This window comes from Centropristis striata, chromosome 12 (genome assembly GCF_030273125.1).
Source record: "Centropristis striata isolate RG_2023a ecotype Rhode Island chromosome 12, C.striata_1.0, whole genome shotgun sequence".
In the NCBI taxonomy this organism is placed as follows: domain Eukaryota; kingdom Metazoa; phylum Chordata; class Actinopteri; order Perciformes; family Serranidae; genus Centropristis; species Centropristis striata.
The window spans coordinates 14587079-14614824 of NC_081528.1; the positions used below are offsets into that span (position 1 = coordinate 14587079).

General features: G+C 37.3%; 1 protein-coding gene across 1 annotated transcript; it reads right to left on the bottom strand.

Moving 5' to 3' along the window:
* Positions 1 to 1054: 1054 nt before the first annotated feature.
* klhl3 (kelch-like family member 3) lies at positions 1055 to 27697 on the bottom strand. The gene is made up of 15 exons (XM_059346674.1): positions 27571 to 27697; positions 24929 to 25063; positions 24620 to 24726; positions 24417 to 24538; positions 20081 to 20243; positions 19662 to 19771; positions 15451 to 15567; positions 14119 to 14268; positions 13408 to 13525; positions 12343 to 12540; positions 10851 to 10952; positions 10617 to 10745; positions 9141 to 9281; positions 8381 to 8524; positions 1055 to 7367 (listed from the first exon to the last, which is right to left on the bottom strand). The coding sequence occupies exons 1-15, from the start codon at positions 27621 to 27623 to the stop codon at positions 7339 to 7341; spliced, it is 1818 nt and encodes a 605-aa protein (XP_059202657.1). The 5' UTR covers positions 27624 to 27697; the 3' UTR covers positions 1055 to 7338.
* Positions 27698 to 27746: the final 49 nt, after the last annotated feature.

Consider the following 27746-nt stretch of genomic DNA (forward strand, 5'->3'; position numbering starts at 1 on the left):
GTGTTAAAAAATAGCAGTGTCTGCCGTTGACTTTAAAAACTCAAAACTATTTTGTACAAACTTTTTTGTTTCTAGGATTTAGCAATCCTGTGATCACTAAACTAATATTTAGTTGTATGACCACAGTTTTTTATAACTGCTTCACATCTGTGTGGCATGGAGTCAACCAACTCGTGGCACCTTTCAGCTGTTATTCCACTCCAAGATTCTCTAACAACATTCCACAATTCATTTACATTTCTTGGTTTTGCTTCAGAAACAGCATTTTTGGTGTCACCCCACAAGTTCTCAATTGGATTAAGGTCCACTCCATAACATCAATGCTGTTGGTTTGGAACCAATATTTTGCTTGTTTACTAGTGTGTTTGGGCTCATTGTCTTGTTGAAACACCCATTTCAAGGGCATGTCCTCTTCATCATAAGGCAACATGACCTCTTCAAGTATTTTGACATATGCAAACTGATCCATGATCTCTGGTATGTGATAAATAGGCCCAACACCATAGTAGGAGAAACATGCCTATATCATGATGCTTCACTGTCTTCACTGTCTACTGTGGCTTGAATTCAGAGCTTGGGGCTCGTCTCACAAACTGTCTGCGGCCCTTGGACCCAAAAAGAACAATTTTACTCAGTCCACAAAATGTTCCTCCATTTCTCTACAATATATATTATATTACCTTACAGTAATAATGATAATATATAAAAAATCTTATGATTTGTGGAGAATGTACAGTTATGAGTTTGTCAACCTAGAAAAAGAAATAAAGTTTCCCACCATCCTCAAAATGTTTATTTTATTGTGTGTGATCATTAACTGGACACATCAGTCATACTTACTTAAAGGCGGATATTATTTTGCCTAATACATTTTCCATCGAAGCAACATTTTCTTAACTTGAACTATAGCCGGCAGAGTCTCATTAAAGTGTATTTTTGATCCCAAAAGTCAGATGTGAACCAGTTGACTGAACAAAGTCATCTGTGCTCTTAAAGGAAAATCCTTGTGTTCAAACTATTCTGTCCTTTTAACTCAAAGTGTGATAGAAAACATATAAAACATCCTAAAGTGCTAAATGCAAATGTAACAATTTCAGGCAAAAGAAGTTGAAATCAGTTCAGAGCATTTTTTTTAAAGTAAGCATGTTTAGTATTTGTTAATTCAAGTTCAAATTCAAGTTTGACAGTTTACTGATCTCCTGTAAGACCAGGGCTCAAGCTTCAACCATAAAAATCTATGAAAGATAAAACCTTCACAAACCACACAATCTCCCAAAAACATGACAATCAATGAACTCACAATATCCACCATTTAGTTCACAACATCCACAGTTTATGATATTAAAAAAATAACATCTGCACTTAGAACATTAGTCATCTGAAAACTTCCATACAATACTTCTTCACAGGAAAATCTTAATTCAAGGTTCATTTATTAGCTGTTCTGGAGCTTTTCACTGAGTTCACAGTGAAACACTGTGATGGACAATATGTTGTTTATTTACATAATTTAATACTCAATCTGTATGCTGGTTGGATATTCATTGCTACTTTTATTATTTGCACTTTTCTTAGGCCTTAAACTCAATGTGGATTTTGAATGGGTTGGTGGTTAGATGCCTGAAATAAACTGTGTGGTTAACTTAAGAGATGTTCACATTTTGTTGTACGATGTAAAATATGTTAGTTAATACCCCCATATGTAAATTTTGAATTATTAACGTGTCCTTAAAAAGCCGTTTGCCAACATGTGGTTAGATGAGACTACAGTGGTAGTTGGGGACATTAAACGGCATCACAGACAGGAACTCTCTCACTGGTCAAGTCAAGTCATGTTTTACAGTGCTCTTGCAAACTCTTGTAGATTAGCTTGATAAACAGGTTATTAGGGTGCGGTTTCACCACTGTGTTGAAACAGAAGAAAAAGCTAAAGTTCTCCGACAAGCTAATCAGCTACCGCTTCAAACATCATAAAGGCTGTTCATTTGTGAAGATTATCCTGCTGAACTAAACGCGTCAGCATCAGAGACGTGTGTTTGTCACAGAGCTTATTTTCTGCAGTGATCCAAAATCCAATGCAAAATTCCCACAGGCCAATTCTCAACAGACCCAATGGTGATGCTAACTTCCGGGTTGGCCAACAAAAATAGGTCTTTTTGTTTGCTCTCTATGAGTGATGTGCCAGTGAGGTTTTCATTCACACCCACCAAAACTTATGAAATCCAATCACCAAATCACAAATTCTCCATAGTAAAAATGAGTTGCTCAAGCTCGTCTCTTGAGATCAGTTTGAGCTTCTCATATTCGTATCGTTCTGTAATCATTTGTTTCTGAATTACTTCTCCTAAGGGACCCCTAGGAGCAAGAGACAAGCTAAAAACAGGGTTTGTACACTTTAGCAGTGGTCAAATTCAAGCATTATTCTAGGACTTTTAAGGTCAATTTTCAAGCTTTTCCAGTATCTGTAACACCTGTTGTAAATTGCATGTGTTACATACTAAAAGGGGGAGATTTTACTTAACCATACCAACAGCGATGGTATTACAGGAACGGTCTTCATTTCAGCTACTCATTATTTTTTACAATGAACATGTGATTATCTATAGTCTATAGATGGATATAGTCAGATTGCAAGAGAAATACAGTAAGAATTTCAAGCATTTACAAGCACTTTATCCAAAATCCAAGCACTTTTTAAACTACATTTAAATACAACATTTAAATTCAAGCATTTTCAAGGATTTCAAGCACTCTTACGAACCCTGTAAAAAGAGACAAGACATCACTAAGACAAAGGAGGTTGAGAAAACCATCTGACCACTTGAGAAGCGGGATCAACTGAGGAGATCTCATAGTTGAATGCCCCTGATCTCAATTATGTCTCAATTCAATTCTCCTTCAGAATAACCGAAGGTCTCTTAGGACAAGTCATTCAGAAACAAATGATAACAGAATTACACGAATATGAGAAGCTCAAACTGATCTCAAGAGACGAGATTGAGCAACACATGAGCAACTCATTTTTCCTATGGGTTGGACTCAGTGCTCGATGCCTTTCAGCCCAATTTTAGTCAGAATCAAAGTCAGTTTGAACATCCATTGGTATGTGATAATTTTGCAAACTCAATCTGCTAATGATGCCGTGTGATGTGGTCAAAAGCTCCAGAACAGCTACTAAAGGAACTGTGAAGTGAAACTGGGTCAACTTCTGTTTCCAAAGTCAAGAGTGAACATTGAACCTCAACCATACTGGTGTTTGTCTGGATGCTTTAGCCCGTCGACATCAGATTGCATAAAGTTTATTGTATAGATTATTACTGTCTACAGTATAACAGCGGTTTAAAACTGAAAATTGCCTCTTTCAGGAAAGCCACTGGTTTTGATTTTATCTTCTAATAGAGACCTGAATAGTGAACTACTGGTTTTCATATTAATGAGCAGTAACGCAGTGAAGAAAGTATAAGATTGTTTTTCGCTCTGGTGGTTTCAGACACTAACGAGAGGCTTTGAAATCCAGAACTGTGTTTGAAATTACCACTTAAAAAGGTACTATGTAGAGTTTTGGTTGCTGGAAGTGAACTGCAGTCACGGTCTTGTTGCACTGACCAAAACAATGACATAACATAACATAACAGACCTAACATGTCCACTGTGATAGAAGCCCTTTTTGCAAGCAATTATGTAGCAAGCAAGCAAGCTAATGCAAAGTCCTTTACACAGAAACCAGTCCAAACGCTGTTGCAGGCAACCAATGAAGCAGAGGAAGGTCTCCGTTTTTAAGTTACATTACAATCTGTCCACTTATTCCACTAAAAAGCGATTAATACGTGTAAACTCCTTTACATAGTACCTTTAAGAGCATTTATTTAACTCACATAATTTTGTTTAAGTGTCAAACTCTCTATGCTCAATGAAGTGCCCTCAATGGTATGATAAAAATAAAAAAAATTCCACATCTACCTTTGATACGATGCTAAAACATTATCATATTGTCCATGTATTATTAGCTACCAGAGTAACTTTTGCGGATCTACAACTTAGAAAATTGTGAATGAATTAATGCTTTCAAACACAGCAGGAGACTTGAAGTTTGGCTGCTAATCCCTCAATGCTAAGCTGTTGTTTTTCTTTGGTTTTGACACCTAAAAGACACATGAATGTTATGAGGGTGAAAAAAATCAGCATAGGATAGCAAGATTTTGAGTGGCTATGTTGTATCGATACACAGACGCCAACTATCGATCTTTTAATTATATAAATTGCTTGACAATCTAATTTTGCTGCAATAAAAATGATTGAAGTGAGATGAACGGAACAAAAACTTTATCTTATTAGATAAAAACAGATGTTAACAAAGCTTTACCTTTGTAGTAGAAAAAAAATGATAAATTGAAACTTATCGCAAAATCGCAGTAATATTGCATCGTGACTTAAGCATCAATTATAATATCCTGGGGCCTCCGTCCATAGCTATTCACCTGTATTACTACACCTGAACTATCAAAAATTGAAAGCATTTAAGTAACTACTGTTTTGCTGTAAAGTCTGTCAAAAAAATGGAATATTCACAGTGATCAGTTACAGCATCTTGAGCGAGTTACAAGTCATTTTAAACTGTAATCATACGAACTTAAGCTAAATGTATGAGGGTTTGGACTACATGTCAATTTGACTAAACATACAAAAACAACACTATGGTATTTTTAAGTATTTTATATACTTTTTCGTCAGAGGGCTTTGCAATGACAGTCGATCGAGTCCATGAACTCTGGGTTGCAGGCAGAAGTGAAAGGTTCAGTTTCATAAAGCAGCTTCTAGAAATCTCTTTTTCTCCAAAAAGCTATGGCACCAGTCAGTCGGCTAAATAACTACATCTAAAACACACCCACCATCGCATGAATGAATGTGAGCGCAGCAGAAAAAAATTGAAATGAGAAACTCACTTTGACAGGAATAAATGCTATGTTATCAATCGTCCCCAAAAAACAATAAATAGAAAATCTTAAACCTGCATCTTTTACATTACAATTTTACAGATGGATTTCTACAGTGCATTTTGACACTTTCCCTTAGACAATAAACAGAAACAATGCATCATTTCAGTTTGTTACTAAGAGATAAAAACACCATGTGACTCCAGCAATATTCTGATCAGCATAACTGGCACATCTTTTTTCTTTCCTTTTACAATTTCTGATGAAATTATTGGCCTCTAAGTGGTGCGTTTAAATGCTCCCATGAGTGCGTTTAGCAACGGAGACAGACAGCCGAGCAGCCGTCTGTCTGACAGCAGGTCAGTCAGAAAGACGGGGAGACAGTGAGTCAGAGCGCCAGCCTGCCGGTCCGCGTCAGTCAGTGCAAGTGATCAGTGCATCAGTAGTGTGTCGACAACAGACTCGAGTCCTACTGTGTCGAATCGGAACCACCAGCCTGCATCTTAAAGGGACATGTTGGAGTTTTGGGGGGTGTTTGTGTACGGTACCTATTCAAAGTCAAAGTCTGGGAGAAGCAGACAGGGCAGCAACAAAACGGATTTCATCCACCTAATAAAAAAAAACAGTAACACTTTAAGTTTGCACTCTAATCAGAATATTTTACTACTTACCTTGCTGTCAGACAGGCTTTTCTGAAGCCGTTACATTATTTCGTGCTCTCTTCAAAGCCACCAGACTCCATTGACAAAAACAGTAATTTTAGCTTGCAGAACACAGGAGTTGCTGGTCTTTTGCTGCCTCTTTCAATTAGTTTGTTTGTTTTTGTGTGACTTTGGTGAATCTCAACAAACCCTGTAAAATGCACCCTAGAACAGCTTTCATATAGGCTGCTTGAAAGGTGGAGCAGTAAAAGGGAAAGGGGGACACTACCACGCTTGTATTTCAAATGGTTCATGCCGTTTCCAGCTCATCATAAGTAATATGTGAATAACTAACTTTGTTGTGACATCCGTTAACATGCAATACTGTAAACATAAAAAATATCCCTGTGTGTCACGGTTACTTCTTATTCTTCTATTGTTGTTATGTCAGTGGTAATGCTTGTATTCATCATTGTTTAAATTTTATAGGTTCACTTGGATACTGTGATCTGTTCTATCTATTGTGAAAACAATAACCTTTAATCATAAAGAAAAGAAACACAGAAGTCACACAGTAAGCCAAACAAATGAACCGGTTGAGGGAGCGGTAGACCAGCAACTTCATTTTCTGGGCGGGGAAATTTCTGTTTTTGTCAAAAGGAGTCTGGTGGCTTTGAAAAGAGCGTAAAACGGTTTCAGTTCCACATTGGAAAGGGCTGTCTGATGCAAGCAAAGCATTGAAAATATTCTAAATATAGCACAAACTTAAACTGATAATGCAAAAATACATTTAGCTGCTGCCAGCATCCACAGCAGAACATTGATCAGCTTTCATGTCCCGTCTGCTTCTCCGAACTCCAAAGAGTCTACATCTCCTGTAGTAATACACTGATTGTGGATAAGTGCCTTACAGAAATCTACTCAAAACATCCAAACTATCCCCTTAAGTCACAGCAAGTAGTTCTCAACCTCTTCTTTAAAAAATCTCAAAAATATTAAATATGATAGCTGATTTGCATATAAGATGTTTTTTACATTCTTTGAATTGTCTCTCTAGTTCCAGGCCTTCAGGTTGAGCACAAATACACTCTGGCAGCTGAACCTGCTGACAGTCGGCCCAGGAATCAACTTCTTACTAGAATCAAGCTGCCATCAGCTGATTTATACAGAAGTGTGGCAAGTTTCATAATTTAAAAAAAACTGTCTCTCTCAGGCGAGGCCAGGTTTCCAGGACTTCAGGTAAGTCCCGAGCCAGTGTTGCAAACTCCTGATGATTGAAGCAACACTGTTAGGGCTGAAGGCAGCCAGTCAGCCAGAAACCAAGCTGGTGTTTTAAAGTTTTATACGGTCCATCACATGAACACCATCATGACGCCACTGAGAAAGCACTCGGCTCCGCTTGGTCCATTAACGTCATCATCGTGAGTGTCAGCTGATACAGCTGCTTCTAATGTGCTTGGCATTTTTTTTTTTTTTAAATCACCAAGCCAAAGTTCCATTAAGCCCACAATCATGTGGATATTGTTTCTTATCCACTGCAACAGCATCCTTTAAAAAGTCAGGATCTCACAGATAGAAACGGACAAAGCAACAAAATCTGGTTGCGGTTTAGAGCCCAAAAACAACAAACAATCCTAAGGATGTTTCCTTGACTCAGTCAGCTGGGGATTGATTGAGGAGCGTCCCGTCTCTTTGGACTTCTCCGTCTGCCTGTTGAGCTTCAGACCTCAGCGTGAGTCTCTGCTGCTGTTGGAGCCCCGGGGTCATAGTGGCTTGTCAATCACTGCGACTCCTGCAGGAGCAAGAAGGTGACAGAGTGAGTGAGAGAACCTGCAGCTTTACAGATGCAAAGACCTGTATGACACAGTTAGGGCTGGGCGATATATCGAAATATAAAATATATTGATATATATCACATAATGTGATATATATCGATATATAAAATACATCGATATATAAACTATATCGATATATATCACATAATGTGATATGGAATTAAACCATATATACATATATATACATACCGTATCGATATAGTTCAAATGCTTTTCTTTCTTTATATATAAATGCTGCCCTTACTACGGTTTGTCATAATTAGGTCTTTTGTAATGTTCGTTATTCTTCTCTCATATAACTATATTTATATCAGAAAAAGATTGGCCTATTTTATATATTATAGATATTTTTTTATTTAATTGTGCACTTTATGGAGCATTGATTTAAAGTAAAGGTTTTCCTGTTGTTATACAGTATTTATGTTCCCTTAAATAAATGGGTTCAATAAAACTACTTGTGACATGTCATATTTGCAGGGTTTGTACACTTTAGCAGTGGTCAAATTCAAGCATTTTTCAAGCTTTTCCAGTATCTTACACCGGTTGTAAATTGCATTTTTTAGATGAGGGATTTCACTTAACCATACCAACAGCGATGGTATTACACTTTTAGGAGGAACGGTCTTCATTTCAGACAGGCTACTCATTATTTTTTACATTGAACATGTGATTATCTATAGTCTATAGATGGATATAGTCAGATTGCAAGAGAAATACAGTAAGACTTTCAGGCATTTACAAGCACTTTATCCAAAATCCAAGCACTTTTTAAACCTTGAAAATACAACATTTAAATTTAAGCATTTTCAAGGAACAAACCCTGTATTTGGCTTTGAGTGAACAGTTGCTCTCACTTCGGGATATATATTGTATATCGATATTCAGCCTAAATATATTGGGATATGACTTTTGGTCCACATCGCCCAGCCCTATGACAAAGAAACATGTTGCCTGTGCTCAGAGTGATCACCTGCGTAGCTGCGTCCGTTGCTCATGTTTGTAGGAATGAGGCTCCACTTGTCCGTGGCCGGGTTGTAAAACTCTACGGAGGAGAGGTTACAGGAGCCGTCGTCTCCTCCGATCACATACAGCAGCCCGTTAATGGCACAGACACCTTGAGGAGAGAGTTTTACACGTTTATTAAACGTATAATACATTTCTTTGCATATTTATCATCTTAACTATTTTGACTTATACATTTTTACTGTCTGATTTTGATCATTCAGAGTGAAAATAAAATGTATAATGGTAGATGATGCTCACAGCAAGAACATTTGTTCATCAGGACAAAAAAGAACTCGGCATATAAAATGTCAGATGCATAGATAGGCAGAAAAGAAAAACAACATTCTAGCCTTTTGTACACAGATATGGGGATAGTAATCCAAAGTCCAAAATGATATGAAATGTAATATTTTTATTTGAAAAATGTTAAATGTTCTGACAGCTTCATGATTTTGTCTTGGGGGTTTTTCTGTTCTGAAACGCTGCTCTGCTTATGTCAGCTGATATTGACACACTTACACCCTGAAGATAAATCAGCTTTAATCAAAGAGCTTTTGTCTCCTAATGAATGGCTGCTGAGTAGATATTATAACTGCTGAAACCACAGGATTAAAAACCCAATCAGTTTTTTTATCCTGCCTGTTTGCAATTTCTAGCATCGACAGCGACTACCTTTATGTATAAACTTGTTGATGGATGCTGTGAGTCTGTGGTCGTTATCTGACCTGCGTTTCGTCGGCACATGTTCATATCACAGACCAGTCTCCAGCTGTTGGACTGCGGGTCGTACACCTCAACACTCTTCCTCACCAGAGGACCGTCATGTCCTCCTGCTGCGTACAGCTGACCACTCAACACACCAACCCCTGGAAAAAAAGGAGAGAAGTATGAAAAACGTGTTATCTCTTTTACGTTGGCTACCTTGAGGATTGCTTTAAATTGTTCTAAAAGGTATGGAGCACACTCCCATCACATATAAGACAAAACCTTTTGTTTTTTGCATTTTATTAACTCCATCATGACTAAATATTTGTTACATAACTGTTGGTCTTAGTATACTGCTGAGAATTCTGAGGATTACAACACTTTCAAATATATATTAATATATTATGGGTTATATATTATAGGTAAGACAAGTAAAAGAACCTGGTTAAGGTTGTCCAAGTAACACAACTTGGTTATGCTATCTTTGCATTTATATGCAAGAGAAAAATTGCCTAAGTCATGGCATATTCCGCCTAAGTCACTTTTATTTGTTGTGAAATTGATTTTGTGTCTTATTTTTTATGCAAACTTGTTCACACATCTGGTTGGACTTACTGTTACATTATCAATTAAAAATACCAATGTGCTTGCTAGAAATAGTGTTTTTTCTTGTTTTCCGAAAACGTTCAAATATGACTTAGGCAACTATGCTATTAGGCTAATGATATATTTTTGGAAAGGTGGAATTTTTACTTATGTAGTTAAAGTGAGCACAGTGTAATGATTGTAATAATTATGTTCTTCCTAGGATTTTTGCTCATCCAACTGCAGACCAGCGGGTGGTGCTGTTGCTCCATGGAGCATACACTGTACCTGGTACAGAAGGAAGATAGTATTAAGATAATATCAAGAAATTCTACATAATTAAAACAAGGGTTACGTTTAAGTGTGGATATTTACAAAAACAAATTTTGTATCGGTTTGAACACAAAATACATTTTCTTTTTGCAATTTTTAATTGAATACATGTTATAAAGGACAAACACATCACTCTCTGTTTTTTTTTTATTTTTTTATTATTATTATTTATTCTTTAGGTGATGTCCCAACTATTTTGGAATTGGTGTTGTATGTAGAGTAGGGTAAAGTACAGCGTGTGTGTGTGTGTGTGTGTGTGTGTGTGTGTGTGTGTGTGTGTGTGTGCTCATACATAGTGAGGACAGGAACACGTTTTTAACCAACAGAGTGAGGACATTTATGTGAAGTGAGGACATTTTGGCCGGTCCTCACTTCTTTAAAGAGTTCAGACTTTGTTTTAGGGTTCAGGTTACAATTAGGTTTATGTTAGGGTTGGCCATTTGGTTGTGATGGTGAAGGTTAGGTTAAGGGTTAGGGTAAGGGGCTAGGGAATTCACTATTCCAATGAGGGCCCTCACAAAGATAGAAGTACAAGGATGTGTGTGTGTGTGTGTGTGTGCGTGTGTGCGTGTGTGTACCTGCTCCACTGCGCCGTGTGCTCATGTCAGCTACGTAGCACCACTGATCAGCGACGGGGTCATACTCCTCCACAGTGCTGAGACACTGACGGGACGCTCCATCGTAGCCTCCGACTGCGTACAACTTACCTGCAGATACACACATGGTTATATGACATCTGAACTGTGGCTTTCCCTTTAAATTAAATTATGTCTCTCACACACACACACACACACACACACTTGTTGTCTTACCATCCACCACCCCGACGCCCACGCTGCTGCGTCTGGTGTTCATAGAGGCGACGTACAACCACTCGTTGGTTTTAGGATTGTGCGCTTCTACTGTTGATAAACCTGAAGGTGAGAAAATAACAGAAACACATCAACATAAATAGGTTGAAATCAGTCGGTGTGTGTGCGTGCATGTGTGTGTGTGTGTGTGTGTGTGTGTGTGTGTGTGTGTGTGTGTTGATCGTCTGCAGGTGTAAACATTTTGCATCCAGCTGGTCGACGTGTGAAGAGAAGAAAAAGGCTTGCATGTCTCTCCTGTTTACTGTTAACGCCTCCATTGTGCTACTGAAATCATTTACATTCTGCTTTTACTAGATAATGACGCTAAACCTCAGGGCAGAATAGGTTTAAAAAACTGAACAGGGGAAATAAATCAGAATTCTGCTCTTCGACAACCGAGTTTACCTTTTCACCTCCCTTTACCTGACCAAACCTCGCTCCTCACGCATTGGTACTCTTTTCCAGACATTCCTTACTAAATTTAAGTTTTTGGTGGGGTCTGATTGCAGAGTACATTCCAGTTTTTCTGCACATTGTTTTCTACAGCTTTTCATGTTATTTTCAAGTTGTTAAAATTTTCAGATTTATTCATTAAAATTATTTCATTGGGCGTCCCGGTGGCTCACACTGGTAGAGCGCTTACCATATAGGCTGAGTCCTTGCTGTGGCGGAGCCGGGTTCGAATCCGGCCTGAGCTCCCTTTGCCGCATGTCTTCCCCTCTATCACCCCCTTTCTATCTGTCACTATCAATAAAAGCATAAAATGCCAAAAAAATAATCTTAAAAAAAAATAAACATATATTACATTCTAACTGGAGGTATTGGTTCATCATGAACATAACTTTGTTAATCATCAAAGTTATGTTATCTTGTGTTATTTCTAATGTTTTTTTATTTTATTTACTTTTATTATTTGTTTTTACTGTAAAGCACATTATGTTTTTTATCTCCATAAGCCATTTTTCTTACCTCTCCAGCACAATTATCTTTAAAATATGTGTGCATGTTAGATCAAATTAAAATTAAACTTTGTTTTGAGGTGCAATATAAATAAAGTTGCTATTGTCATTATTAATCTTAATAATTAATCTGGAACAAGCAATGCCTTCACAGGAGCAAGTACAGTAAAACTACAAATTGTAAAATGTAAAACTGCTAGTTCCATGTTTTAACACCGTTACGGCTTTAGTAATAACAGAAATATACAACTCATATATTTAAACCATCAGTTGTGATAATACTCAAAAAACTGCCTGATTAACAAAAGTTTTTTTTAACTAAAATGTGAAATAACTAGTGGTCAAAAAAATGTAGGGCATTTTCTCGAAGTTTTTTTTTTTTTTACATTTCAAGACTTTCCAGACCTGTGTAGGAAGACCCGTGTTTTTATTTATTTTTTACAGTGGACAAGAAATAAAAGTATAAGTCTTTTATTGTGTGTGCGTGCACATACCTATACTGCCGTTGAAGCCCCCTACAGCGTACAGTAGCTCCCCCAGCACAGCCGCTCCCAGTGTGCTGCGTCTCTCTTGCATGCTGGCCACGGCGCTCCACTGGTCCCTCACTCCGTCATACACGTCCACTGTTCGCTCCCGCAGCGAGCTGTTGAATCCCCCGACTGCATACACACGACCCGTCATGGACACCACACCTGGACACACCGACAGAGGGAAAAGCTGTGAGATGATGTTGGCCTGCATTAGCTTAATAAAGAATACAATCATTATTTTTTTACTGAAACTTCTGACTGTTGACATCAATTTTGAAGTACTTATACTTTAATTATTTCCATTCCCTGCTACTTTGTACTTCTACTCCACTACAGGTAAATGTTGTACTTTTTACTTAACTACATTCCTCCGGCAACACAAGTTGCTTTTGACTACTTTTTGGTGTTGAGATCATTACTACAAAATGTAAATTATCTAATAAATGGTGACGTTAACTACCTGTAAAGTAGCTTTTTAACTCCACCTTTATTTACCAGCAACGCAGTGAAGAATGCAAATAAATGCATCAATAATGACTGATCAATAATAAATGGTCATGTATATAATATTCGGAAATAGGCCATTCTGCATAATGAGTACTTTAACTTTTGGTACTTAAAGTGCATTTCTATGCTAATACATATGAACTTTTACTTGAGTATGTTTTTCAATGCAGGACTTTTACTGGTAACAGAGTATTTCTATACAGTAGTATAGCTACTTTTACTTTTCCCACCGCTCAAGCTTTCAGATTATTTTTCTTCTTTTCAACAGTTTCAACTTATTTCAGTATATGAATTAACCTGCAGAGACTTGAATCTTGTCTGATATTTAATCTGCTTTTACATCAAAGACAGAAAGTTGGCAGAGACGCCAACTTGGTGACCTCACTAGATTTGGCGACTTTTCAGACCCTCTTATTGTGACTATTTCAAGGAATGACTAGCCATTTATTGACTTATTCAGACCATTTTCAGAATAAAGTGCAGTTTCAGAGTCACATGCGGTGCTGCAGAACACAGACTGACCTGCCCTGCAGCGTCTTGAAGGCAGGTCGGCCACCTGGTACCATCGATCTTCCTGGAAGTCGTAACACTCCACACTGCGGATTGCCTTCGGAGCCTGACCGCCGACCACAATCATCACCTGTACAGGCATTTGAAATACACAGCTGATAGAGCACATAAACAAGTTTCCTGTATTAACTTAGGGCTGGGCAATATATTGATATAAAAAATACATCGATATATTTTTAAATGTGACATGGAATTAGACCATAAAGCATATATCGAATTTTCAATATTTTTTTTCTTTATGTATAAATGCAGCCCTTACTAGGGTTTGTCACATTTAGTCCTTTTGTAATGTTCATTATTCTTTTCATATATAGATATATTTATTTCAGAAAAAGATTGGCCTAATTTATTTCATAGGCTATTTTTATCCAAGATATTTTTTTATTTAAATGTGCACTTTATGGTATTTATTTACAGTATTTATGTTCACTTAAATAAACAGTTTCAATAAAACTACTTGTCATATTTGGCTTTGACTGAACATTTGATCTCACTTTGCGATAAAAATATCAGGATATATATCGTGTATCAAGATTCAGCCTAAATATATCGAGATATGACTTTTGGTCCATATCGCCCAGCTCTATATTAAGTAGGACTTTTTTGATCCGTGTTGTTAAGCAGTGTGTGGGATAGTTTGTTTGTGTGTGTGTGTATGTGTACTTTTGGGATGCTGATGGGGGTCCGTGGTCGGGTCCTGTCCGTCTTGATGAGGTGCCGCTGGTCGGCTGGCAGCAGGTGATACTTCATCGCCTCTATGAGGAAATCTTTACACGTGTTGTTGTTCTTTATCAAAGCTTCTTCTTCAACGATCTGAAACAGCGACCACATTTCAGGATAAATTCACCTTTCTTTATTTACCAAACGAAAAAAAAGTCACAGGACTCTGTTGTAATGTAAACCCACATTCATATGCAGCAGATCAGTAACAACATTTATCCCCAGTCCTCGTTTTTTTGGCTAAATTCACTTTTGATTCCATTGAGTATTTAATATTGTTAACATTTGTCTTGTAACAGACTTTGCTTTAAAAGAGCGCTATATAAATATGTTTGATTATTTATTTCTATGACTACGTCTCTATGTTTCTTTCAGAGCAGACCGACCGTGCAGTGAGGGGAGGACAGGCAGCTTCCTCTCAGCTGAATGTGTCTGAATTTAACAAATAGTCAATGTTTAGCACTTACTTTCTGTAAGATTCAGTTTAAGTAAGACATTGGATTATTGAGTGAGTTATCTTAAAATAGGATGCACTGCTGTAATGATTTCTCTTGTCTGCCATCTGTTATGTTAAATGGCTTTTAACTTGTAAAAAGCCATTTAGAAGCCTGGTTTCCTCTGTAGGTGGCCAAGAAATCAGGCTTCTCCAGGACCAAATAAATTCTCCCTAATCCTCCATCCTGATTACAGAAACCAGGTTTCTCTTTTACACGACATTAAAATCCGCTTAGTGTAGAGAGCCGACTTTAACCCTGTTAATTACGTGCATGTAAACACACTGATGGTGGAAGTGGACGAGGGAACATATTAAGTAATGTACAGTATATATATATATATATATAAGAACAAACAGGGCAAACAGCTCAGAAACATTATTAGCTACACACGGTTGCACTTAACTGATTTTAGACACTATTTCTTCTTAATATACTTTTCCATGGAACAAAATTTTTAGAAACTCTAAAGCAACTGATACATGTTGCTGGATGTAGTATAAAGGCAACTTGATTTGCTGCTAGATCGTGATTTGTTTCTCAAATCAAAGCTGGGGAGCTCTAAAAAGATATGTGGACCATCTTCATACCTTCACTTACTTCAGTATTTCAAGATTTCTTATGATCTGTGTCTCATGTAGTGTTACTCATAGCTGCACAACATTCAGGGGACTGATAACATATTTTATCGACAAGATCGACATGTGCAACAAGGCAAAGGGAAGCGAAGTGTGCACAAGAAAAATGTCCAAAAAGAGGAGCAGAACAGAGTTTATTTTACCTGAACCAGGTAATCCCTGGACAGAAGAGGAAGTCTGACATGCTCCATCAGTTTGGGCATGTACTCCAGACGAGCTGGCTTATCGTTCTTGATCCAAGATATCATTGCCTCAAAAACCTATAAGAGAGAAAAGGAGAGGAGTCAGACAGCAGCGAGGGAGAGACCAGGACAGTGTGAGGCTGAAATAGAGAGACAAAACTGCAGACAGGCGGTGTAATGTTAAAACAGTTTTAGATTTATTTTGGAAAGTCCTTTTCTCCCTTTGTCTTTGACTGTAGGTCGTTTTGGATCATTATCTCTGTACACTGCACATATTCTATTTATATGGATTCTTCATTCTGTGAAGGTTAGCACATCCTCTGAACAATATTTTTTCACAGTTCTCAAACTGTTCAGCTCTTTCATTATAAACAGATATAGATCTCACAGTATTTTTACAAGTTTGTAGAACCTGTTTTAATCTATATTGAAATATTAATCACTTACTATGTTTGTTATTACGAACCAACACACCAAAGCAAACTCCTTGATTTTGCAAACCTACTTGGCAATAAACCAGATTCTGATTGTATTTCAGAAACAATGACATGGTCAGTACTTTCTTTGTTTAAAAAACACATTTGTGAAAAAAGTTGGTTTATTTTGGATGAAGGTTGAAACTGATTGTGAAACTGAAAGGGAAGATAGAGAGGGTGTGAGACACGCCCGACAATTTAGATGATTTAACTCACTGATTGTGTAATTGGCATCATTCAAGCTGTAAACATTGACTTCTTTCATAGTGAAATACAATAATCAGTTGCTCGCAGTTGCTCCCAGCAGGACGTCAGCATAAAAGAGGTGACAGACCGTTGTTCGGCATGTTTTTCTATGCAAAATCGACCACTTTAAATTGATTGATTTACATTCATTCCCACTGGATCATCTCCTGTTGGCCCAATGGAGGCGCTACTCTAAAACGAGGTGCTGAGTGCCTCTTCTGTTGTGCACAAAGGGACAAAAAAAAAAAGATGGTAGTTGAGGGAAAAAAGGCTGTTGCTCAACTACTCCTGACACTTTGTCCTCATCCAGGGCTGAAACTACCTTCTAAAGTCGCTCTACCAACAAACAGTATGAACTACTTCGCCTTCAGATTTAAGCCACAAAAACAGACACACGCATGTCATTTTATACAATGCAGCACATTGCAAAACGTAAAAAAGTACTTAGAGAATGTATTTCATCTACTGTGTGTGTGTTGCACAAAACAGTGACTCCTTCTTCGAATACACCACAGACTTATGCCGAGTACACATAATACCATATTATAGACTGTAATTCTGGGCATCCGTGCATGAAAAACCCATTCATTTTAACTGTTGAGTTGTAATTTCAAGCAGTTGACATCAGGACATTGTGTCAGCTACATTATGTGTCTACAAAGTGGCAGAGTGACTGTAAGGCCAACATCACTCACAGTTGCATCTAAATAAAATGCACAATCAAGATTAGTACAACCACTGCAGATATTTAAATAAGGAGCAATACACTTTTTGGGTTGTGTGGTATCACTTAAGGAACCACCATGCGTATGTAATGCAATAAAAAAACGAATTTGGGACCGTCTTTGAATATTGTTTGAAAGCTCCCAAGATAGAATAGCAGGACATTTTGGTGTTTTAAAGGGTTAGCTCAGATTCACCAAAGTCACACAATAACACAAACAAACTAGCTGATCGAGGCAGTGGTAGGTGTGTCAGGTTTGTGTTCCCCCATTGGAAAGGGCTGTCTGACAATAAGGTAAAGCAGTATATTGCATAACCTTAGCGTGATATTGATTGTTCGCGTCGGTACTCATGCCTGATTCTTAAAACTGAGGGTGTACTGATTGCCACCTACCTCAGACAATACAACTCCTCTTCAAAAAAAATCCAAACATCGTCACAGCCTTTAAACTTTGCCACAAAACTGAATCAACACCCAGAAAAAACTCAACAATTTTCAACAAAATCCCACTCCTATTAAAGACATTGTATATATGATTTTTGTGTTTATCCACTAAAGGACAGATTGCAGCAGATAACTAATGCTGGGCTTACATCAAAACATTTTCACAGTCCCAGACAAAAAATTATTAATTATAATAAGTCTTTAGTAAATCTAGGAGTTTTACTGGAGTCACGGCGCACTCCCGTCACCTCCATCGTTAAGTTTAAGGTAGTAATCTGCACTGTTTCATATCAGTCTTTTCCTAGTCTTGGGTCAAACGTGTTTGAGTCGCAGTGAGGTAACACAATCAACAACCAATAGATGAGCACAGGAAAGGTCCCCGGTTCCAGACCGGCAGTAAAACCACTTCAACAGGAAAAAGTAACATCACAATAATGCTAGTAAACTCAGTCCTAAATAAAAATATAGTGGTGGAATAAATTTACGGCCACAAGCGGGATTTTTGGGGGTGCTGTTTCTTTGTAAAGAGAACAGTAAGGAGACCCAGTTAAAATTTATAAATAAATGTATACATAAATAAGTAATAGATAATCAGTGATTAATGTATGATTAACCAAATGAAAGTTGATAGAGCTGATGAATAGAATTATTCAATTTAACACATTATAAGTAAATAGGACATAAATGTATATCAATAATTCATTTCTAAATTTTCCTTTCCTTTATTCTTCCTTATATCTATTTTTACTGTAAAAAAAGTCAACTTTTCATGTCAGAAAAACAGAAACCCTTTTTCAGCTTTGTGAGGAGGCATTTTGTGGCGTCTTCTCCTCTTCTTTTTGTTGTTTATGTTTTTCAACACAAACCACTGCACACTCTAGAGCAGCTGTAGCCACAAGCTGCTTCTCCTCCATTTTGTAAGTTTTTACTAAGAGAATGATGGCAAAAAAAAAGTATTGTAGGGAAAAAAAATGCTAAAAGAATCTAGTTGTAGTCTTGTAAATAGTTACCCTGCAAGATTCACAGTCTGTCTAAAATCTAAAAACTCTCAACACTTGTCTTTAGATGTGAGCTGATAGTTTTCTGGGAGTCTTTTCCATATCTTTTCAAAGTCTTCTGATGTATAGGTAGCATTAGATGTAACCGATTGTGGCAACAAGTTTAACACAGAACAGTGTCACAGTGGGACTCCACCTGCATCTCTGTCACTTTGACTGCTGCTGTTGACAGCAGAGTGACACACAGATGCTTCATCAGACTCTGTTGACCGGCTAACAGCAGACAGACATGTTGTCGTCTGGAATAGGTCTGCTGTCAAGGTGAGCTAATCAGACTCATGAAGAGGACGTATGTCTTTTAATACAGCCACATAACTCTGGACCTGGAATCTATTATCATTGTCCTTTTACCTGCCAATGTTTGTATTTCTTATGAACATAATTCTTACATACAGGGTTTGTGCTGCAATTTAAGAGACAATTCAAGCACCTTTCAAGCACTTTCAAGGTACAACAAATGTTCAGAGAGCCTAACTGAATTTCCCCTTGGCGATGTATAAAGTAATTTTGATTTTGATTTGATTTGATTTGATTGATTGACTGATTTATATGCAATTACAGGAGCATCTCAATCAATTAGAATATCATAGAAAAGTGTATTTATGTCAGTAATTTAACTAAAAAAGTGGAAATAACACATGATATAGATCCATTACACATAGAATGAAACATTTCATGACTTAATTTATTTAATTTCTTTTAATTATAATGATTATGATTTACATTTAATGAAGACCTAAAATGCAGTGTCTCAAAAAAAATGTAATATTACAAAAGACCAATTTGAAAAAAGTATGTTTAATATGGAAATGTTGGCCTCTGAAAAGTATGTCCATCCATATGACTCAATACTTGGTTGGGGCTGTTTGACTTGAACTACTGGAAATGGACTTTTCCATCATATTCATATAAATACTCATAATTTGTTGAGATGAACCTGTATATAACAATTTATATGTGATAATAAAGTTTAGAAATTAATGTTTCTCATATTTTTCTATATTTTACCAGATGTTTATATAAAATTTGATGGTATGTTTTCATCAGGATTATTTGAATTAAAGCATATTCTCAGCTTGAAAACATAAAAATGAAAACTCTTTTTTTTTTAGAGTTTTTAGAAAATCTGCAGATATTTTTTCAACCACAGCGAAAAAGACAAACTTTTTAAAAACTTTATTTTTTAATTTAAAGCACTGAAGTGTGTACATCATGATGTCTGACCTTCTCTTCTGTTGAAACAGTGAGTTTGTCGCTGGCAATGAGGCTGCACACCTGCTGCAGAGAAAGGCCCAGAAACTCCTCTCCCTGCACCACCTCACTGAAATGCTGCTCTAAAGGGACACAAACATGCAGGGTTACTCATACACACACACACACACACACAACACAAACTATACATTTCAGCTAATAAGCTCTGTAACATTTAAACACAATGCCCAACATATATCAAAGCTCAAATGACACTCTTTTGCAGAAAGCTGATCCAACACACTCAATTAGAACATGACATGTAGCGTGTTTTTTTCCACAGAGGCATTTTTTCAGGCCTGTTGGAACTAAATGTTACATAACACGCCACATGTACATGCACAGTGGCACAGATGACTCAGCATGTGTGGTGTGAACATCGAGAGGCTTACCGGCGTACGCGTGGGCCTGGTCGAGAAGCTGCGTGCATGTGTGCAGGTCAGCAAAGGCTCTGATGCCCAGACAGTTGGTGGGGTGAAGCTGAGACTGCAGGAACTCGCAACAAACCTGACGAACATCCATCAGCTGGAGGAGGCTCGCTGCTGGCAGCAGAACCTGCAATCAGCACACACATAAAGTTAATTCAAAACTGGATTTTACTGGTGGAAGAAACTCATCTAAGAATTCATATTCTGGGTCATCTCACGGATTCAACTGTGCCAAAAGTGTTTTAAAACATGATTATTAACCATCAACAGCCAAACATTTAGGAGCATTCGGTAGCTTTGAGTCAGTCACCCGGACATCTATTCTCAGTGCAAACAACCCATTACTTTAATAATGTTGCTAGTCAGTCAGTTAGTTTGTTCACATATTAAGTAATCCAGCGAACCAGCCACTAACCTCTGTGCATATGTCCTTTGTAAATTGTCCATAATAGAAGCAGAATATTTTAAATGAAATCCATTGTGGATTGTCTGAGCCAAAAAAAAAGAGTGAGTTTGCAACCTTATACGTGGTTTTGATCTCTGCACAGTATTGGCTAAACAAACACTTGACGTGCATCTTTGTTCATTTATGAGACCTGAAACACCATCATCTGCAACTGGTAAGCAGTGTAATGTACCTTATTGTGTTTGAAAGTGTGCTCTTTGGCCATCACTGTCAGTTTCACTTCCACATCTTTTTAAAAAGCACCTCCTTCTGTTCTACACTATTAAACTACTAGGAGTCCCGACGAACTGAGCTGTATTTTATGCAGTACAACACATCAAATTAATAATAATTTCCCAAAGAAAGTAAGGCAAAAATATGATTTATTTATTATATAATGTACTGACAATGTGTGTCACATTGACATTAAATATATGAGATATGCTCAAGCTCTGCATTAAAACAATGCAAGGAGCTGTTGATGCAGGCGAGACAATGAAATACAATCCAGCAAGGCTATTGCTTAACATAATGACTATAAAAGTAAGGGGGGGAAAAAGTTAACTAAAATACAAAAGTAATATTGCACATTACATTATTTTAACAATAAAAAGTATAGTAGCAGATCCAAGAGTGTTTCCATTTAATAACCTTGGAAAGTTGTGACATCAAATATTTAGACTTTTGTTGCTTTATTTAATTCATGGACGCACAGATTTTTTACCACTCTGCAAATGTACCCAGAGAGCTACATTCTGAAACATAAAACTTTATTAAATAATATTTGATTCATTATTTAACTTTATATTAATGTATTACATTGTCAGCTAATTCTATAAATCATAACTGAGGAAATAAAGAATAGAAAAATAGAGAATAAATAGGAATAAAACAATAAGTAATAAACCTAAAGAAATTCTGCATTTTATATTGTGTAAAAACGTCTTGATAACGGCGAGCCTATTGCTTAACTTGCGACTATAAAAGTAAGAGGAAAAAGAGGAAACAGTTAAATAGAAAAGTAATATTGCACATTATATTATTTTAACAATAAAAATATAGTAGCAGATCCAAGAATTTTTCATTTAATACTCATAGATTTTATAACCTTGGAAAGTTGTGACATCAAACATTTAGACTTTTGTTGCTTTATTCAGGAGGTAAATAACAGAAACTCCTGCATGTATTTGATATGCCTGTGCAGCACCTTACAGAGGGACGTCAGACAGCAGCCTAAAGTCTGTTAGTCAGTCAGTCAGCAGCGCAGGCAGTTAGTGTGCCGTTAAAAGCATGATGCTACCACACAAAGATATCCTTTGCTACATCCCGACACATAAACTTAACTAGGTCAGTGAGATGCTCTGTGTCGACACACTCACTCGTCCTCTGAGTGTGCACTGTTACTGTGTCCTCTGTTGTCTGTGCAAAGCTGTCCTGAAGCCTTATGTCCTCCAAAGGGAGCAGCTGTGACAGCCCACACACACAGGACACTACTGTACTGTGAAAACACAGTTCGAACAAAATGATGAGTAAAAACTAGAGCCAGACCAATATGGGATTCTTGAGACCGATATTGATTTTAGAGGGGAAAATTCACGAACGCACTGATTTTTTTACCACACTGCAAATGTACAAAAGCGACATCTTGGAACATAAAACTTTGTTAAATAATATTTGATTCATTATTTTACTTTATATTAATGTATTACATTGTCAGCTAATTATATATATTATTACTGAGGAAATAAAGAATAGAAAAATAGAGAACAAATAGGAATAAAATAAAAAGGTTAAAAAAAATTCTGCATTATATATTGTGTAAAAACATCTTGATAACGGTGCATATCAGACAGCACATACACCTTTACCGATATGCCTTTGATAGGCCAGTATCGGCCAATAATTTCATTCAACCCATATATCTGTCGGGCACTAGTAACGACAACTGTTTACTGAATATAAGCGATAGTCAAAACACACACATTCACTCCTGGTCACGAGTGAGCCAATCAGACAGGCACGCTGCTAACAGTGGGAGGATTTCCTGCCTCTCTCCATGCTCACTTCCTGTGCTAATAATCAGAGGAAGTTTCATGCCTGCAGCTTGATCCTGTTGCATTCATTCAACCCCGCGCCAAAAGCCATGCAGCTACCGAGAGTCAATGCCACTGAGACAAACAAGGCCTCAGTCCTGAGCTTTCCACAGCTCAGAACCATCACCAGCTCTTACATCTCCACTACTAACCACCTGCTCCTCAGGCAGGTTCATCTTGGGCAGTCTGAAAATTAACATGAAAAACCCAAACAGTTAAAAGTGATCAAGCCTGAAAATATTCCCTTATAAGTAAAACACTATATATAGTAGCTTTCAAGTTTTTCTTTTTTCCTTATTTTGTCGCAGATATACAGATTTTTTTCTACTTTGTTGCCTCAAACATTAAACATTTAATTTAATTTACTGAAGCACAAGACTGTGCTCTTGAATTATTTAAAAAGCAATTTGACAAACAACATTTTCTCATATTATTTCATTTGTATTCTTCTTTCTAAAAATTGACATTAGACCAAATCCTAAAATGACTGTGGTCTGTATAAAAGGAGAGGTCAAAACTGCAATAACAACTGAATCCACTGTGCACAGAATTCATGGAAATCTCTCTGAAATTCCTGAAAATAAAGATTGCTGGGCGTTTATACAAGCTTGTTTTTTTGTTGATCTGACTTTTGCTCAAAACAAAGGACTGCACACAGAAAAGGTCAAGAAAGCTGCTACAAGACAAGTTTCCTTCTGCACAACAAGGAAGCTTTTTAACTGTGCCACTGTTACTGATGGTCAGACCCCAGCGGCCAGATGCATAAAACTGTGTTGATCCAGACTAAATAGCCCTTCCCTACTTCCTGCAGCCTCACTCGGACCACACCAATCTTCGGAATCGGCCTGCATGTTGATGTCAACTACGTGCGCAAAGTTTCGTGACTGCATCTTGCACGGCTGTGACCAAACGGCAAAACTCTAGAGCTGAAAAGTGAAGCCAATTCATAATGTGTGCTGTAGAAAAATGGGTAAAGTTTCAAATAAAACTAAACACAAAACAGGAAACTATGACCCTCAAAAACATTTGCATAAGAAGCACAAATTCCATGGACAATCGATACATTATAACATCTTGCTGCATTACAAATATGACTTTGGCTGCTAATTAAGAATAATTTTCTCCAGTAGTAGCGTTAAGTTAAATCCTGCTTTACAACCGATTTAAACTGATGATAATAATAATAATAATAATAATAATAATAATAATAATAATAATAATAATGCATGGATTTTCACTTATTCTTTAAATTATTCAAATGTATCTAAAGCACACCTGAAATAACTTGTTTCAGGAAAAGTAAATTGTTTTTTGTAATATACTGGTTATTTCTCCAAAGTAGTTCCTCAACTGGCTGCTTAAGGCTGGCTCCAAGAGGGAGTCAATCCCCCCCCTAAACATGTGGCATAAACAGCCCACTACATAAAAAGGTTTTAGTCTCTAGAACTAATTTCCCCCTTCATGAGAACTGTGAAACAGGTATATTTTATATAAGCTCGCTGATGCTCTCTGTTGCTGCTGCTCCCGTGACTTCAGTGTTAAAAGCAAAACTAGAGTTGCATACTAGGTAAAAGACACCATAACCGAAGAGAAAAAGAAAAACATCCATCAATTTTCTTCCACTTATTTTTCAAAAAACTTTCCAAAAAAAAGAAAAAGACAAACAATTGGGTAAAAACAGGAAGACATGTTTCTCCCTGACTCTCACTCCCCTCCTCCTCACTCACCCTCTTCATAAACACTCTCTGACACACAGTCTCACCTGGACGTTGTCTTCTGTGACCTCTATCTCAGCTGTGTAGATGTAGTCCACCAGCTTCCTCAGGGTCTGTCCGTCCACCTCTCTGATCTCCACCTGATGGGCCTTACTCTCACTCATATCACCTACAAAACAAACACTGTTACACACAAACACCAGACATGATGCCAGCAAACAATACTGTGTGTGTTTGTATGTGTGTGTACCTGTGAACATGGCACAGAAATAGGGGCTACAGGATGCCAGGACCACCCTGTGAGCAGGCACTTCAACGCTCCCCGCCACCAGCTGGACATCACACAGCATCTTTTTACTGAGATACCAAGTGAAACAGAGAGAAAGAGAAAAGCTTCTGGTGTGTAAAAATAAACATGCATACGTGAGCCAGAAAAAGGGAGCATCTTTAAAGCCAAGTATGGGCAGGACAGCTATCGGAAAATGTGCCAGTTAAAGTGTTAATCTCTGCACTCCTACAGAAGATATGCATTTGATGCAAGCGGAGGTCATTAACACACCTCCTCAGGTCATTCATCAGCTGGAAAGCCTTCCTCATGTGCGTCTGGTTGAAGGTGTGCATCCCTCCATTCACTGTGTCCTCCTCCGAGTCCGTGTTGCAGTTTGGACGTGGCGAGGCCGGTGTGGCCACCAGACTGGAGATACATGAGAGGCATTGTATGGATCAGTGGAGGAGATGAGCTAACTTCATGGTTCATCTCTAGGGTTATGAGAGGAGACTTTCCTTACTACAGTAAATATCCATTCAAATCCATCCAAGCATGACTTTTTGACTGTGGATCACTGTCGTATTCAAGATAATTGTATGACACTACTCCTTGATCCACATCCTTCCATCATAAATCAAGAGAGCTTAAAAGGACGCTGCAACCTCACAAAAGACCAAAAACCGACAATGCATTCGTACGTATCTCAATACTTCTGACCTCACTATCTTATCTCAGCCCGAAACCCATTTGGAAGTTCTGAAGACATTGAAAATCTAGTCACATATATATGGTTTTATTTTTGAAAGACGCTAAATAATTTCATGAAACAGCCGCTGGTCATTGTTTTTAATCAGCAAATGTTAACGCAGAAGTATATAGTGCACTTATAAGAGACTACTTTTAGCCATGAATTAATACACAATTGTTTACGGCAACAGGATGGTGCATGTGTGTAGTTGTTTTAATGGTAATAAAGAAACACGTCCAACTATGTTGCTCACAGTGGTGTTTTTGGACAACTATAATGTTAATGGCTCTTCTTACACAACACTTCTTAAAGCAAAAAAAGAATACCTTTGACAACATGTGAATTAAGGCTGCAACTAACTAATATTTTCATTGTTGATGCATCTATAAGTTATTTTCGTGACTAATAGATTAGTAGTTTTGTTTATAAAATATCAGAAAATGAATCAATTTATACCGTAACCCGTGAGGACATCCCCAAATGTCTCAAAGTTTCCTGTATGTTACTACTTGTTACCACGATGTTGACTGACAGAGGAGTAAAGAAACAAGAATTTTAATCACATTTAACAAGCTAGAAACAAATAGTTCTTTAAATAATCACTCAAATCAAATTATCAGTCTAGTTCATTAATTTAAATGTTGACAAATAATTAAATAATCTTTGCAGGTCAAATTTGAATTTAGTTTCAAATCCAACTTTAAAACAAAATATGATCTGCACTTACATGGGAACAGGTGGCAGGAGGACAACAAAGAAAGTGTCATGGCCAAGAAATGATCTAACGGGACATTTGCTTGGTTTATTGTGTCACATAGTGAGTAATAAGATGAATGACTGAAATGTCGTGTCCTGTTTGTTATCTTGACTCTCACAGTGATTTTTTGTCCAAACACACAAATCAATAAAATAACGATGCAGCACTAACAAACAACCCACAGGATTATTATAGTAATTCACAACAGCACAAGTCCATAAACTAAACAGTGTTCATTGTGACTCTGATGGTTTACAGAAAGAGTGTGTCCTTTTAACAAAACACTGTATATCGTCACACTGTTAAAATACGGTAATCACCTAAATCATTTTTTGTCAAAATTGTTTTTTTTTTTGCCTAAATCATCTTCTCATGACACCGGCCACCTATAGTAAAATCGCCTACATCCTCAGTTGATCGGATCATGGGATTTTACCCCTTTAAGATCATCACTTGTTTGACAATTTGTCACATTCATAGGCATCAGATAAGAACCCAGCAAAGAAGAGCTAGAGGGAGATTGTTTAGTTATCAGTTTAGTTCATCAATGTTTTACTACACTAATATTGATAACACTTTAAGGTGTCTACATAAGAGTGACATGAAATTGTCATTAACATGACATGGGATGTGTCGTGAACATTAATGACACTTTTAAGTAACATTAATGCTCATGATACTTGTCATGTCATGTTTCTGACAGGCTTGTGTGACTCTTATGTAGACACCTTCAAAATAAAGTGTTACCATATCTTGCTTAAGTCACAAAGGCATGTTCAAAAGATTGCCCAAGTCAATTATTTCTCTTAAGTTACATACTTTACACACAGTGTTATAACTATGCCAATAGCCATCCTTTGTTACATCCTTTTTGAGTGAAATGATCAATACATGTCATATGTTACACTTTTGGTGAAGTTTTTGTGTTTCCTGCAAAACTTACTTACTTAAAAATTACTTTGGCGATTATTTTAACAGGGTGACGATATAAAAAAATAAAAATAAACAGAACATGAGGTTTGTTTTGAGTTTGTTGAGCGTCAAGTTGGCTGGCTGGCTAGCTGCTAGCATAGCTAACGTAAGCTTATGATGTCCGTTAACTGCCATTAACGCCCAAATCGCACTAATAAAGAAAAAATGAGTGGCAGTCTACATTTAGTTTAGTGTCTAGCAGACGCGACTTGATGACAGTTTTAGTGTCTACATGTTCACTTTGGTTATCAACTCAACAGCTGGGCAGTCAGAGATGCTATAAGCTAATTCACCGAAGCTAACTAGTCAACAGGGCTAGCGAGCAGAAAGCTGTCGGTACTGTCCGCGTTGGGTTTATGACCCGTGGATCATGTGGGGTAAAATGTTACCCAACAGATGTAGAAGCAGCGTGAATCACAGCTTTACTAAATAATCCCTACAGCTGAGCCAACTCACCCCAACGACACACCGTCCATCCTCCTCACGGAGTCACATACAACAGCAGGCATGAGCAGAGAGCAGAGATGGTGTATGGGCGAGATGGATCACTCCGCTCTGTAAAGAAGATATAGAAATACTGCTCAGTATTCTGGTTAGGACTGAATCAGTAGGCTACTAACAAAAATTAGGTT

Bases quoted from the DNA above. Each gene is read 5' to 3' on its own strand.
- klhl3 (XM_059346674.1), bottom strand. From the start codon at position 27,623: ATGCCTGCTGTTGTATGTGACTCCGTGAGGAGGATGGACGGTGTGTCG. The intron at 24,539-24,619 runs GTACACACACAT...TTTGTTTTGTAG, and splicing joins TTTCTGTGCCATGTTCACAG to GTGATATGAGTGAGAGTAAG. The intron at 10,746-10,850 runs GTAAGACAACAA...GTGTATCTGCAG, and splicing joins GGGCGTCGGGGTGGTGGATG to GTAAGTTGTACGCAGTCGGA.